This window comes from Danio aesculapii, chromosome 1 (genome assembly GCF_903798145.1).
Source record: "Danio aesculapii chromosome 1, fDanAes4.1, whole genome shotgun sequence".
Lineage (NCBI taxonomy): Eukaryota > Metazoa > Chordata > Actinopteri > Cypriniformes > Danionidae > Danio > Danio aesculapii.
The window spans coordinates 12,231,789-12,249,039 of record NC_079435.1 but is presented as its reverse complement, the minus strand read 5'-3'; the positions used below and the strand labels follow the sequence as shown (position 1 = coordinate 12,249,039).

At 34.5% G+C, this 17,251-nt stretch overlaps 1 protein-coding gene across 2 annotated transcripts in view; it reads right to left on the bottom strand.

The window, feature by feature from the left end:
- Nucleotides 1-17,251, bottom strand: part of LOC130226020 (VPS10 domain-containing receptor SorCS1) — a 360,403-nt gene that overhangs the window by 94,016 nt on the left and 249,136 nt on the right. For both annotated transcript variants that reach the window (XM_056456596.1, XM_056456595.1), the window contains exons 4-5: nt 10,247-10,405; nt 756-829 (exon numbers count right to left, since the gene is read on the bottom strand). In XM_056456596.1, coding sequence (XP_056312571.1) covers nt 756-829; nt 10,247-10,405 — 233 coding nt within the window. The remainder of the gene's footprint in view (nt 1-755; nt 830-10,246; nt 10,406-17,251) is intronic.

Genomic DNA, 17,251 nt, shown 5'->3' with positions numbered 1-17,251 from the left:
TATTAATAAATATAGACATGACAAGTTTGGATGCAACGAATTATACAAAAGCTTTATATTTCTTGACATACTCTATTAATAGTTTGCAACGTCAGAAAATAATGGCTTGTGCATTGGGGAAAATAGATTTATTCAGATATTCAGACAGTGCCGATAATCCAAAAGCTGAAAATCAGATGAAACCTTAATTATAAAAGTGAATTTATATGATTAAATAGATTGATATTACTATTACTATTAGATAATTATTACTATTTATATGAATTCTTTATGTATTTATTTTCCTGTTTATAATATATCCTAAATAAACTTGTCAGAAAGAGAAAAAAGAAAAGAAAATCAATCAAACCCAAACTGCCTTTCAGTTCATTCCAGCTTGTCCACTTGAGACCGGAGATAAACACAAAATCGAAGCGCATTTAGATTTTATTTCTCAACAGGTCTCTTTAATCACCGCAGTCTAGACATCTATTAGCCGTCCTGATCGAGTTGAAGAAGCCTTCCTAATGACTAAATCATTTGCAACATTGAAAATGCAGACTTGGACTCTGTAACAAGGCCTAACGACAGCAGTCATTAAAGAAAACTTCTGAGGTTTGGAGGTAAAAAAAAGAAAAAAATAACGGAGATGGTGATGGTGGTGAGACACAGTGGGGAAGATCAACAATCCGTGTTTTCGGCTTTATTCTTTTATCAGCCGCAGAACGCGAGGAGCTGGAATGATTGATGAAGAAGGAATCACACAGAGAGCTTACCAGTAGAATCGATTGGGCGCCACCCGCTCGTGAACAAGCTGCCAGCGACGGCCAAACTCAACAGAGCTGTAGAGCTGGAGGAGAAAGAGTGGGTTAGAATCAAGATTTTAACCTCATGGTTTAACTGTAATGTAATTATTCAGGTGAGTTTTCCTCTTGTCATTAGCTCTGTTTGACATACAGTTGAAGTCAGAATTATTAGCCCCCCTGAATTATTTTCCCCCCAATTTCTGTTTAACAGAGAGAAGATTTTTTTTCAACACATTTAGAAACGTATTAGTATTAATAACTCATTTCTAATAACTGATTTATTTTATCTTTGCCATGATGACAGTAATTAATATTTGACTAGATATTTTTCAAGACACTTCTATACAGCTTAAAGTAACATTTAAAGGCTTAACTAGGTTAATTAGGTTAACTAGGCAGGTTAGGGTAATTAGTAGGCCCACACAAAATCTGCGCGCACAGAAATCTGCAGATTTTTAGCCCATCATTAATTCTGTTTATTTACTTAAGTAAATGTGTGTAAATCTATACTTATTAATTTTTTAATTAATTACAGTAACATTATTGACTAATATGAAAATGTTCATCTGATTTATGTACAGTGCAGTCCTTTAGTAGAGATATTATATGAGAGACTTGCTTTGTTTACCAAATAAAGTGAATATAATTGGATTTGCATTTTAAACAACAAATATTTTTTTTTTAATTTCACATATTAAGGTTTTAGTTATGATACTCCCAAAATAATTCTGCAGAAATTTGCAGATTATTACCCAAATTCTCTGCAGAAATAGCAAAAAACGTCCGCAGATTCCATCTGGCCCTAGTAATTAGGCAAGTTAATGTATAACGATGGTTTGTGCTGTAGACTATCGAAAAAAATATATAGCTGAAAGGGGCTAATAATTTTGATTTTAAAACAGCTTTGAAAAATTAAAAACTGCTTTTATTCTAGCCGAAATAAAACAAATAAGACTTTTTCCAGAAGAAAAAATTTTATCAGACACACTGTGAAAATTTTCTTGCTCTGGTAAACATAATTTGGGAAATATTTAAACACGAAAAACAAATTAAAGGGGGGTATTAATTCTGAATTTATCAAGCGTATGTTTTAATGCAGCGGATGCCCTTCCAGCTACAACCCATCACTGGGAAACAACCATACACACTCATTCACACACATACACTACGGACAATTTAGTACACATACACAGCCTTCCCAATTCACCTGTACCGCATTTTTTTGGACATGTGGGGGAGTGTTTAGCACCAGGAGGAAACCCACGCCAACACGGGGAGAACATGCAAACTCCACACAGAAACGCCAACAGACCCAGCCGAGGCTTGAACCAGTGACCTTCTTGCTGTGAGGCGAATGTCCTACCCACTGCACCACCATGCAGCCCACTTTTAGAACATAATTTGCATTAAATAACTTAAAACACTGCCTACACAAGGAGCTAAATAGGTTTTGGAAAGGACCAAATTATATCTGGAATGATTTTTCAAACAAAATACCATCCTTAAATAATAATTTCAAAATTAGTATAATTACCCAGCAAAATTGGCATTCGGCAAGAGAACTAAGACTGAGCTAAAAAAATAATCACTAAACGAGGCAAAGAAATGACTCACGTATATGTTTCTCAGAGTGACAAGAAGCATCCTATTTATGCGCACAGTGCTTTGGAGAAAATCATTAAAATAAAACAGCTAATACAAAATAAATACCACATTAGTATTTACAGCACTTTGGAATGAAATCTGCCATTTGTTAAAGTGTTAAGCAAAAGTTTTCCTGAGGCGTGAAACCCAAAGCAACACATTTTTGTCAGGTTTTTGTGAGAAACTTCTAAAAACAGTGGGGGGTTTGAATGCAGCACTTGTATTAGCATCCACTGGGAACAGTGATATCACAATCTCAAATCCAATATAACATCCTGAATGTGGGTGGAAGAACCTAAGACATATTTAGACACAGCGACACCAACAGAACAGATCAAAGCGAGTCAAACTAAAACTAAATTAGACTCGAATCTCATCTGAGCTGGTTCACACTTCATGCCTGGTCAAGCTGATTTTCAATTAATGTCCAGCAGATTCTGATTTAAAGAGCTATATGTACATTGTTAACATTTTTTTTTTGTAAATTGCACAGTATTTAACTGTAGTATGAAAAGTATTTTACTTTCTTACGGTTATGCAGCATGTTACTGTATTTTAAAGTTGCTTTGTGGGAAATATACCATTGGCACCATTAAAACAGTATTTTTATTTTGCAGAGAATTGAAATACAATATTAAAAAAAAAATAGCGTGAAACTAGGCCAATCATAGGAAATACAGCAATTTACCAATATGGACGGTTATACAGTAAATAGATAAAAGAATAATGAATTACATGTGAGAATAATAAAAACACTGTAAATTTTACAGTAAGGCTATTCAATATTGTAAATATAAACTGCAAGAGAAATGGTATTGTAAATATTAATACAGTATTTTTGGCTGTACATTTGATTTAAAGGAAATTGTTGGCAAAATGCTCTAGTAAGTTACTGTAATTTTTACAGGAAATTTTTTATGTGTTTTGTTTCACATAAATCTACTATAATTCAGAAACCCTTGTTTTTAGTGACACCGGTGGCCATTTTGTAAGCTGCAAGTAGCAACTTTCTGTTCATTCAAACACTTGCGTACATGTAACATGGCTGTTGAATGTGATTCAGTGCCCTGATGTAATACAACATTTTTTTTTTCTTTGATTTAACAATAGAAGCTGGAAATAACAAACATTTTACAATATAATTATAAGGTAATTATTAAGCTAAGAGTGTTGTTTGGATGACTATGTAAATATGTGATGCTTTTTTCACTCAGTAATAAAATAAACACAACAAAAAGACCATTGGTAAGAGGACAACAGTTAAGAAATACTGTCAAAAACTATTAATTAACCAATTCTGTGGTTTGTGATTTGTATTACATGTATGTGGTTAAGGACTGTAATTATGTCTTAAACAGTTGGGTTAAAAACATAATTTTAAATTTACTAATATAATAATAAAATGTATATTTTTCCAATGTTTTTCCATATTTGATTCAACGTTGGGTTAATTTATAAAAAAAAAAACTTTTCAACTATTTATAAACTAATTTCGAGAGGATCACATGCTCATGATTGCTTGCAGCATTTTCCAATTCATGAATCAGCAATCAGACGATTCCTAAGCCATTATAAATATCCTAAGTTCCATATAACAGCCATCTTGGTTTTGAAAAATCACCCCTTCCACCCCTACTTCTCCTCCTTTCCTAGATGGGTGGCACGGTGGTCCATTGGTCAGTACTGTTGCCTCACAGCAAGAACATCACTGGTTCTAGTCCTTACCAAGCCAGCCGATGTTTCTGTGTGGGCTTTAAACGTTCTCCCCGTGCTCACATGGGTTGCCCCAGGGTTCCCCGGTTTCCTCTACCGTCCAACTACATGCAAGTTAAGTTAATTTTCTAATCCAAATCAGCACCATAGACATGAATCTAGTAAGTAGTTATTTCTTAAGAGCAATCACTATCTGTTCATTAGCTACTACAGCAGGGGAGTTCTCGAGATCTACCTGAGCTCAAACTCCCCTCTCGCCCTGCAAACGGGAGGGAGCCCTGAGCTCGAGGATCTTATGAGCTTAGGGCTCTCCCCCGGGACAGCAGGCCAAACAAGCTTTATAATCAATCATCAGCTAAGTGTGAACTCTTGAAACAAGAAGAAAAACCACACTATAAATAAAAGATCAGTTAATTAACAGTTTCTGTATTTTTTTGATTCACAAAGATTTTTTCTTTATTCACAGTTGTGAATTGCATTATGGCTGATTCATAGTTCTGCGTCAAGCGCATGCGTATTGTCTGGCACAGCCTTCGCATGGTCGTATAGCCTTCGCTGTGGCTGACGCCGACGCTGACACACTGCTCAAAAAATGTGGTCACAATTTATTTTGATGGTCCGTTTGTTGAATTTAAGTGACGTTGCATCTACATGCCAACTAATTTTCATTAGATTATAACTGTTAGGTTGGGGTTAGGGTTAGCCGTACCGTTTATATGTATATCAAAATATTTGTAGCTTGAAACAGATGGCAATATGAGCGGTTTGTGCTGTATTTCTAAGGAGATTTCAGGAGATTTCTTGCCTGCTTGGCCTCTGCACAGATCAAGTGACTGAAAACTATAAATTGATGCCAGGAGTACTTTTTCTGACTTTCTAAAAACATGAATTAGAAAAAAGTCCATGTACAGTTTGAAGGCAAATCATTGTTGTTATTGTGAATGGCTGGAAATTATTGTAAATATGAACATTAGATAGAAGGTGAAGTGTAAACAAGGTAAAAAAGTGATAAGGTTAAAAGGGCAGATCTGTTCATTTAGACTTGCTTGTTTATTGCCCCCTTTACAAAATATGTACTTATGTTTTTGTTAACCTAAGTTTGTTGATTCAGATATTGATTGTGAAAGTTTTTCTTGTTTGGCTTTTTAATAAAAACTTAACTGTACTTGTATCTGCCTCATCTCATCTTTCCCTTGTCTAACCAAGTAATAACCTCATACTTTGAGAATGTTGAATAAATGTGTAAATATTTTTTTAAAATAAAAAGTCTTTTTGGTCACACTTCCTTTTAATGGTCCGTCATGCCCACTAATTATCATTAGATTATAAGTAGACTGTTAAATTGGGATTAGGGTTAGTGTAAATTGACAAGTACTTGCAAAGTTTCTTATAGTCAGTTAAATGTCTGTTGAAGGAGCAGTATTATATTAAGATATTAAGCAGACAGTCTACTTATGCTCAAATGGACCATCAAAATAAAGTGTTACCAGAAATGCAAGCTCTGTGATTGGTCTGCTTGGTACTGGTGATGAGTGTGGGCAGTGCTGAGAGCCGCAAGCCAGATGGAGCGATTGTTTACAAGTGCCGAGTCCAGTGAAGTAGATGTTTTGTGTTTACTTTATGATTAAAGTTGTTGCACGTTCGCCGGTTTCCGCCACTAACGGAGCATGTTTTAGCTACTTGTAGCGTTCAGAAAAAAAAACACCAGCAAAGGAACTTGACACAGAGAAACATAAAAACCTACAGCTAGCGATTTGGAAGTGTTATTGCAGAGCAACACAAACAGCAGGCAGAAGTGTAAATGCACCACTATGTGCATTAAAAATGTCAATAAAAGTCACTTTTTTTACTTTTCAAAGTTTAAAGTTGTTTGAAGAAAGATTGTGGTCCTATAATGCAAATATATAGTTCATAAATAAACATGGAAAATTAAAAAATTATTAAAAACTTAAATCATAAAATAGGGAAAACTGCTAATTTGCGCATATATTTTACAGTGTCATAGCCAATGATTACAGTTGTTTTACTATACGATGTCATTTTTTTACTATACAGTACATGTCAAATGCTACCAATTTCTAATATGCTAGCTAATAAGCTAATAATATTGAGCTTAAAATGATTTTAAAAAATTAAAAACTGCTTTTATTCTAGCTGAAATAAAACAAATAAGAATTTATCCAGAAGAAAAAATGTTATAGGAAATGCTGTAGAAAATTCCTTGCTCTGTTAGAAATAATTTGGGAAATAGTTGAAAAAAAAAAAAATGAAAATAATTTAAATACATTTTACGTTTTACTATACAATGTCATTGTTTTACTACACACATCAACGGCTACCGATTTCCAATATTCTTCAAAATATGTTACCAACATGGACAAAAGGAAACTCATTAAGACTTATAACCACTTAAAGGAAAGTAAATGCTAAGTATTTTTAATCATTATCCTTTAACGGATAACAAATTTGTACATATAGATTATTTAAAGGGTGAGATGGTGGCTCAGTGGTTGGCACTGTCGCCTCACAGCAAGAAGGTCGCTGGTTTGAGTTCCGGCTGAGTCAGTTGGCACTTCTGAGTTCGCATGTTCTCCCCGTGTTGGTGTAGGTTTCCTCCGGGTTTCCACAGTTCAAAGACATGCGCTACAGGTGAATTAAATAAGCTAAATAGGCCATAGTGTAGTTGTGTGAATGCAAGAGTGTATGGATGTTTCCCAGTACTGGGTTGCAGCTGGAAGGGCGTCCGTTGTGTAAAAAATATGCTGGATAAGTTGGCGGTTCATTCCACTGTGGCGACCCCTGATAAATGTGTGTTTGCAACAGAAAAAAACACAAACTGTTGATATCTGAAGCATTTCATTTGAGCTTGTTTCATCTCTCATCTGTTTACTGTTATACTAATAATAAATAAATGAAAACTCGGCAGATTCAGAAACCTTGCCGATGACATTGTGCTCGCAAAACTGTCAACATGAATGAATTATGCATTTATTTGTTGGCGTAGATTTGGATAGGGTTTAATTACACTGGTGATTGTGCTTTCTTTATTGTGTTGTTTGCTTTTACGGCTTCCAACCGTGGCTAGTCATGCACACTGTGCAAACACACAACTATTAGCCCTCCGTCAGCTGATAATTCTTTTTGATTTGTTCGTTTAATTGTAATTCATTTGCGGTGGCCCTCCTTCAAGGGTGAAGTCAATGTTGATTTGTCGGAGCTGAAGTCGATGCTGTTTAACATCATCACTTGAGACTTGAAACTATCATGCATTTGAGTTAGAGGTAAATTGTGATTAGTTTTTTGTTTTCACATTCATAAGGAAAAAAAAATGTCCTTTTGAATATATAAATTACTGTGCAAATGATTGAGGTTTTAATAGTCACAAAAGGTCTCTTATGGTCAGCAAGACTGAATTTATTTAGATATAAATATAATAAAACTTGTGAAATATTATTTGATGTAAAATGCAAATCATTACATCTTTCAGAAATCATCTTTTATAAACAGTTGTTGAATTATTAGACCCCCTGTAATTATTTTCCCTCAATTTCTGTTTAACAGAAAGAAGATTTTCTCAACACATTTCTAAACATAATAATTTTAATAACTCATTTCTAATAACTGATTTATTTTATCTTTGCATGATGAGAGTAAATAATATTTTACTTGATATTTTTCAAGATACTAGTATTCTAGTACTCAAATTGACATTTAAATTTAGTCTTAACTGGGTTAAATAGGCGGGTTAGGGTAATTAGGCAAGTCATTGTATAACAAAGGTTTGTTATGTAGACAATCAACAAAAAAATGTTGCTTAAGGGGGCTAATAATATTGACCTTACAATGTTTTTTTTTTTTAATTCTGCTTTATTCTAGCTGAAATAAAACCCATAAGATTTTGTCCAGAATAAAAAAATATTATAGGAAATACTGTGAAAAATTCCTTGCGCTGTAACATCCTTTGGGAAATATTTGAAAAAAGATTCACAGGAGAGCTAATCATTTTGACTTCAACTGTATATAATGATATATTAATTAAAAGTGATTAGAAGATATTTAGTATTTTGTAAAAGTTAACATTTTTGATCTAACAGGTTCAAGCTGCTCTCGGTCCCATCCACACTGGTCACAGCTACCAGGCCACTCAAGGACTCAAGGACTCGACACTGGAAAACACTGGCTACAATGGGTTTACGCAGCATGTCGGGTCCAATGGTGTGCGATTTTTGCAGGTCAGCCATTTTGAGCGTTGCCCATTTTGATTTTTTGTCAAAAACTGCTATATTTTACAAACATATTCATGTGTGACTACAAAACATTGTACACATCTTCGACACCAAGCCGAGACCATTGATACCAAATATGCCAAAATGAACTGAACCTCCTGTCCGCCATTTTGTTTTTGATTTTTAAAAAAACTCCTCTTAGACCATTTTTCCGATTTTCACCAAATTTGACTCTGATGTTCTTCAGACCATGCTGGCAAAATGTTGCTGAATTCATGTTGAAATGTGACATGTTTTTTGTTTACACTACCGACAAATGTGCTGGTACGATGTCAAAGATCGTCTGAGGCTGATATGCTGAAACTTTTAACAATATTGATGCTGAACTTTAGGTGTGTTACTGGCATCTCGCAGTCCCACCCACACTGGTCACAGCTACCAAGCTGACCTATCACAAAGCTTGTACTACGCGTCATTGCGACATGTAGCTCCATTTTTTGAGAGGTGTATGTCAGCATCGACCATGGCGAGGGCTATGTGACCGCACAAAGGCTGTGCAGGACTATAAACTTGCGCTTGACGCAGAAGTATAAATCAGTCTTTAGTCTCTATTTCAAAGGTCGCCACAGGGAAATGTACTGCCAACTATGCCATATGTTTTTTCCTACTGCAACCCAGTACTGGGAAACACCCATACATTCTCATTCACGCACATACACTACGGCCAATTTAGTTTTTTCAATTCACCTATAGCGTATGTCTTTGGACTTGTGGGGAAAACCAGAGCACCCACAGGAAACCAATGTGAACACGTGATAACATGCAAACTCCACACAGAAATGCCAACTGGCCCAGCCGGGACTCGAACCACTGATCTTCTTGCTGTAAGGCGACAGCACTACCATTCTTTCAAAATTAATACAATCAAAATAAATATTTATGCTCATCCTTCAAATGTACAATTCACACTAATAACAAACCATTAACTAAGACTTTTAGCTCTATAAACTACAAATAAGCTGCTTATTAATATTTAGAAAGTAGTTGGGTTTAGGTATTATGTAGGATTAAGGATTTAAAATAAGATCATACTTTATAAGTGCCAATAAACAGTTACTATCCTAAAAATAGGGAGGTAATAAACCAGTAGTAAATGATGTGAATTGTTACTTAAACTAAAGTGTTTATTACCGTATTTAGTACCGTATTTATTACCAATCCCAAACTTTGAAACATTAGTGTATATTTGGAGGGGGGAAAAGCCACATCAAAGAGTTGAAATAATTAAATCTGTGCATAAATCAAATCCAAAACCGAAATGACTCATCAGTTGCATCAGGAAAAGATAAATATATAAACCAAATCTCGACTAGTTAAATGATCTTTTGATATGAATAAAGCTGATGCTTAAACAATCTTTCTTTCAGAAGAGTAAAGATTTTCCATTATTTATCAGCCCCAAACCATGAGCTCGAAAGCATATAATTAATGGTAATTCCCTGTGACTGGGGATCCATAAATTGTCTTAATTGCCAACTGTAAGCTCACAGAAATTGTCTCTTTAAGACGTATTTCCCCTCGCATTGATAATTGCCTTCTGAGCACATATTTCAAACCCAAATATACAGTAGATTAGCACCCATTTGCACGCATGCTTTTATTTATTATAATGCCTTGCTTTGCAGTTTGTGTCTGGAATGCTTTTTATCAAGCATGCAAATACCATAAACTTGTTTTCCTTTTTTTTCCGTTTGGCTTTCATGCATTTGGCAATAAAGCAGCTTGATAATTAGAGAACCGCGTGAATGGTGCCTTGCTGAATGCCTCGTCCTGTAATTACTCATTTTTAGGAATGATTTAGCTGGGATGATTGTGTACCTTCTGCTCGTGGCTATAAGCGAGGATCCAGTCCTCCTGCTCGGGGTGAAACAGCAGGCTGAGGATGTAGAAGTTGAGGCGGTATTTCTGATAGGTGGCTCCTTCATCTGAGCTGATGAGCAAACTGCTCTCTACCTCTGGATCCGTCAGCAGCATGATCTGAAAAACACAGAGAAAATAGACCAAAAACGGGAAATAAATCAGATCAAATCAAATAATTATAATGAATAATAAATAGACAGCCAGACAAACAGACAGATAGACAAAAAAAAAAATAGCTAAATAAAATGAAAGTTTATTTATTTTATTTGTTAATTTTGTTTGTTTTTTGTTGGTTGGATGATTTGATTGAGCAGAAAAAAAGATGAAACGTCACTTTTTGGTGATTAGAAACAAATTAAATGTACATAAGTGATTGTATTATATAGACAGCATATTAACTGTAAATGACAGTTTTAATGTTCCAAATGATTATACATTATAATATTAATGCGCTGTTGTTGATGAAGCTGCGGAGGCACCTATTGTTTCTGTTAGCGTTCCTATTATTATTATTGTTCCGTTTCTTCTTCTTCCGCCAGATTTGAATGGCAGCCCATATAACCGTATGCGGGAAAGTTGTGTAAGTTGGCACAATGAGAGAGGGCAGTGTCAACATGAACCACAGCAAAGTCTCTAACTCAAACTCTCTAGCGCCACCACTTGTCCAAAGTTTCACTTATGTTTATCATCATAATTTAAGAACCGGATGGGCTACAGTCAAAATTCCTCTGAATCCTTGGCTCAAGCCGATTCAAACACACCCTCATTTTTTTCACTTTTTCTGATTTTTCGTAAAACCTGCTTGATCGAATTCGTCCCAGACCGTTTGTCCGATTTTCACCAAAATTTAATCACATGATCTACAGACCATGCTGACCAAAAGTTATTGAAGTCATGTTAATTAGACCAACCATTTTCGTTTAACTTGCGAACAAATTTAACGTAGAGGTTGCAAAAGTCAGTCAATATCTCTGTAACGCATTGATGTATTCATACAAAACTTAGTGTGTTATGACAACCATGGTCTGTTATCTGCAGCATTTCTGGGCTCTGCCCCCTAATGCTTTTTTTGCTTCAGCCCTTTGTCCAAAACTCATAAAACTGCTATATTTTACAAACATATTCATGTATGATTACAAAACATTTTATGGATCTTCTGGAGCAGTGCCACCTTGTGGCCAAAAGTTATAAGCAATTTTTGAAAAATGCTAATAACTTTTGCTAAACATTCTTTATAGACATGACATGTGTCTTGTTATATTCCCTGGATTATGCCGAGACCACTGATACCAAATATGCCAAAATGAACTGAACTTCCTGTCCGCCATTTTGTTTTTGGTTGAAAACCTATTTTGTCTAACTCCTCTTAAACCGTTATTCCGATTTTCACCTAATTTGACTCTGATGTTCTTCAGACAATTTTTGAATTGAATTAAATACCGACAAATGTGCTGGCACGATGTCAAAGATTGTCTAAAGCTGTAATGCTGAAACTTTTAAGTATATTGACACTGAACTTTAGGTGTGTCACTGGCATCTCATGATAACTACAACACATAAATTTGTTCAATTTACTCCACCTAGTGGTCACGCATTAAAAACCCTTAACTAACCATCAATATTGAATCTTCCAAACTGGCTAATAAAAGTTGATTGCATAGGTTTATTGTGGTACAACTAGTATCAAATTATTCATTGGGTCATTCCAAGAACATTGATACCAAACATGCCATAAAACTTCCTGTCCACCATATTAATTTTGTTTTAAAAAATTTATATGCAAACTCCTTCTAGACCGTTTGCCAAAATATCCCAGAATTTGACTCAGATCATTGTGTCAATAGGTAAAATGGTCTTTGTTTACAACACCGACAAATGTGCTCAAATGGGCTCATTTTGCCTCTGGACTGCTTTGGTCTTTCTGGCTCTGTTTGTCTGATTGTGCTACTCACTGCACCACCGTGCTGCATTAATAATAATTATAATCACATTAATAAAATAATTTACAAAATTCTCTCTCTGTCTCTGTCTCTCTCTCTCTCTCTCTCTCTCTCTCTCTCTCTCTCTCTATATATATATATATATATATATATATATATATATATATATAATTATTATTATTATTTTGACATTTATTAACATTTCACAATATTGCTTAATTTTTTGGAATATTTTTTTATAAATTACCTTTGTGAGCAAAAAGCTTAAAACTATATATTTTGTAAATATTATAATTATATGTTTTATTTTATTTTCATGCATGTCTATTACTAATACAGACTTTATCTATCACTTCTACTGAAGCTGGAATGTTCCTTCAAACATAAATATGTCAGTCTCAAAAAAAAAAAAAACACTTATCAGTAATTATTAACATTGCATCTCAATCTGTTCCACATACAAGACAGGAAGCTCAAAAAAAAAAAAAACTGTATGAACTCACAAACGTCAGTCTCAAAAAACAAAACAAAAAAAATACGTAACAATTATCAACATTGCATCTCAATCTGTGTTTCACATACAAGCTCATAAATTTGATGAACCTACAAACCGTGTTGCTAATTTGCAAGTCTTAATGAATGCTTTTAAAGTTGTGGCAGCGCCGTCACATGCTAAATGTGATATCTTAATTTCCAAACCCTGATTTGCTTGGTCTGATCTCATCATAATCGCAGCGGATCACAAGCACAAATCTCTTTAATGCTGTCAATCTTGTAACACACTCCAATGAGTAATTCATTACTGCACGAGCGTGTGCACTTTAACTCACCCTAAAGCACAGTCAGACCGTTAAATCTGTAATTTCCCCAGAGCTTTGTGTTTTTCCTTTTCTGTTTTAGAGTGCCACCAGTCTTAAGTTTCTGCCAATTTTGAAAAAATAAAAAATAAATAAATAAATAAGTATAATCAGCCTCGAAATATAATTGAATCGGCGAGGCAGAACCGCTTGGGAACCTTATCATTGACAGAGAGCTGAAGGTGTCAGTGTGTGTCTGAGCTACATTGTGAAATGGCTTAAGGATCGTGTTTTTCTCTTTCATTGGGTTTGTAAAGTTTGAACAGACTGGATCTTAAAGGGACAGTTCAAAAATGAAAATATGCTAATTATTCACTAAGCCATAGGCCATCTAAGGTGTAGAAGAGTACTTCCTGTAGTAGAGCATTAAAGGCGCAATATGTAATTTTCACCATTAGAGGGCACATATTCGCAACAAACAAAGGCATAGTTTGATCATGGTGTGACTGAGTGTGGAATTATTGGAGTTGTTCTTTTATTCTTTCTCTTTTAAAAATGGCTTTTTCAGATCTAAAAGAGCAGCCCAGAACAGAAAAATAAATCTGCTTGAAAACAGTGAAAATCATCATTCTTTTTGTTTTAAACAACATTATATGCAGTTTTAAAAATGCTGAAAAAGTTTAAAGTGAAAATCAAGTGATCTGAAGAAGTTTGAAAAGGTTGTCATTCTGCATTGCAAGAAACAGCTTCTCTGGCCCTGAAACGGCTTTTTTTTTACATCATTACATTCTTTGGGATTCCTGCAGAAATTATGTTCCAGTGTTGTTGAAAAAATGTCATCATAATTTTCATGACGAACAAGTTTCTACTGAAAAAAAACTAGACAGTAACCAAAAAAAAAAAAAATGATGATGATTTTAACTTTTATAAAAACATACTGACACTTTTGTTCACTATATTTGACTATATTTCGGGATATATTTTGGTGAATAACTTTTAAATGACAGTATATGCAGTTTTAAGCATGTTTCAAAAAAGTTTAAATTGAGGACCAAGTGATCTGAAAGAGTTTAAAAAAATGTCATTCTGCGTTGCGAGAAACTGCTTTTCTGGCCCTGAAATGGCTTTTTTTTCTACATCATTACATTCTATAGAATTCCTGCAGAAATTATGTTCCAGTGTTAATTTCGTTTTTGCCGACAAGAACTAGACGAAAACTAAATAAAAATTAATTGATGATGATGACAACTATAATAAAAACATACTGACATTTTCGTTGACTAATAAAAACGAGAGAAGAATGTGATTGAGGGATATATATTTTGGTAAATATCTTTTAATTGATAATATATGCAGTTTTAAACATTTAACATGTTTTAACGGAAAACCAAGTGATTTGAAGAAGTTTGAAAAACTTGTCATTGCAGAAACAGCTTTTCAGGCCCTAAAATGGCTTTTTCAGGCGAAAAGGAGCAGCACAGAACAGAAAGTGATAAATCTGCTTAAAAACAATAAAAATCAGTCTTTTTGTTTTAAACAACATTTTATGCAGTTTTAAGCTTTTTTTTTATTCTATAGGTATCCTGCAGAAATTATGTTCCAGTCTTAATTTTCATGATGAACATGTTTCTACTGATGAAAACTAAATAAAAATTAATTGATAATGACGACAACTATAATAAAAATATACTGACCTTTGCGTTGACTAATGAAAACGAGACGAGAAATGTGATTGAGGGATATATTTGGGTAAAGATCTTTTAAACGACAGTATATGCAGTTTTAAACATGTTTAACAAGTTTAAATGGAAAACCAAGTGATCTGAAGAAGTTTGAAAAACTTGTCATCCTGCATTGCAGGAAACAGCTTTTCAGGCCCTAAAATGACTTTTTTTCAGGCCGAAAAAGAGCAGCACAGAACAGAAAGTGATAAATCTGCTTAAAAACAATGAACAGCATTATTCTTTTTGTTTTTAAAAACACTATATGCAGTTTTAAATATGTTTTTAAAAGTTTAAAATGAAAACCAAGCGACCTGAAAGAGTTTAAAAAGTTGTCATTCTGCGTTGCGAGAAACAGCTTTTCTGGCCATGAAACAGCTTTATTTACTTGATACATTATTACATTACTATGGGATTCCTGCAGAAATTTTCTTCCAGTGTTAATTTTGTCGACAAAAATTGTTCGTCATGATTTTTGTGACAAACAAGTTTCAGAAAGCTACTGTTCTTACATGTGGATTGATTGCCGACACCTAATTTTACACATTACTTATGATATAAATAAACAATGCATATCTATTTTTTTGTCTTCGATAGAAAAGCTATATTTCATATTTCAATGAGACTGTTTTAATTAATCTTAAATTAGAAGTATAATAAAGGTTTACACTATTTTAATTAAATTGCACTTAAATGAACCAGATATATTTTAGTAAACTAAATCTAGAGTAGGCTTATTTGACGAATACGAAACTAAAATGATGCAGAAAACTAAAATATGACTAAAATTAAAATGGAATTTTAGTCAAAAGATTAAGACTAAAACTAATTCTAAATTTGCTTTCGAAACTTACACTGCTATGTTCATGGAAGAGCTAAAGTATTCAAAACGTTTTTATCAATGTAGTATGAAACAAAGTAAGACTGAAAGCCTTTGAAGTGAATCAAGAATGTTGAAGCAATTACTGATGAAAAATGAGCACAGAATAGCAAAATATCTCTGTTTCTTCCGCTAATGATCACATGGAAAAGACAAAACACTGTTTTTAATACATATTAGAGTTTCTTTCTTCTGTTAAAGATATTTCGAAGACAGTTTGAAGACATTTCGAACGATATTGTGAAAAAAAAGCAATTGAAATTCATAGTCTTTTTTTTACTATTTTATCCTATGATTGATGCAAATGGCTGTCTTTCAGAATATCTTATTTTGTGTTCAACATAAGAAACATTTAAAAACACTCGAGTGTAAGTAAATGGTGTGGAGATTGTCCTTTCTATGTGAACTATGTCTTTAACTCCTCCCACTGCTATTTGGACACAGGCTTTTAATTATATTATCAAATCAATAGCCCTCCCGCTGATGTAATATGGAGCAATGTTACATACTCAAGGACCAACCTGCATGCCTCGCACATAAAAACATTAGTGTCCACTTCAGAATCAGTTTCCATTTCAAATGCGTTCTTGACACAGCTCTCCAGGGCAATAGCATTATTAAGTAGAGCAGGGCAGCACAGCTCGCCGGCCCATTCGTCAAACAGGACATGCTAATGCTAACCAAATCAGCTGGAACCAGGAATTCATCAATCATCACTGCCAACCCAAACAACGTGGCCCAGATGCCAACCAATCACTGCTGGTGTTTGGGTTGCTCCATTAGTGGATGCTTTAAAGATGTAAGCATAGGACACGCTATCAATGTAAGTAAGAAAATAAACTGGGGCAAACACAATAACATGGAAATGCCATAGCAACCATCCACAAAATCTTAGCAACCTCATAGCAACACCCTAGACACTACCAACAACTCCATAACACCTGTCTAAAAACAGCAAACAACACAATAGAGTACATAAACAACACCTAAGCAACCAGTCAGAACACCCTAGCAACTGCCTACTTTTCAACATTAACTAGTGTTGAGAACCCTACTGAAAAATCCAGCTTAAACCAGCCTAGGCTGGTTTCCAGCCATTTCCAGCCTGGTCTTAGCTGGTCAGGCTGGAAAATGACCAGCTAAAACCAGCTTGACCACCTAGCCAGGCTGGGAGCCCAGCCAAAACCAGCTATGTCCATCTTAAACCCCCTAAAACCCCTGGCCAAAACCCCTCTAAAACCAGGCTGGTCAACCAGCTAAAACCAGCCAACCAGCCTAGGCTGGTTTAAGCTGGATTTTTCAACAGGGAAGTGACTTTTATGTGTGCATCTTTGTACAATCTGTACTAGGAACTAACTAACTAGCATGTCAACATAGCATAGCAAAACCCTACAGACTGCCTTAAACAGCAAAACAACACTACAGGAACCAAAAACAACCTCTTAGCAACCACCATGAACATCCTAGCAACTGCACTTGTTAACTATAGTGTTAAGATTTTGAAAGTGAATCTTAAGTTGTTTTAGTCAATATTTACAGTGATCTGCTTTGGAATATTGCATATTTAATACAATCAGTACAATGAACTAACTAACTAACTAACTAACTAACTAACTAACTAACTA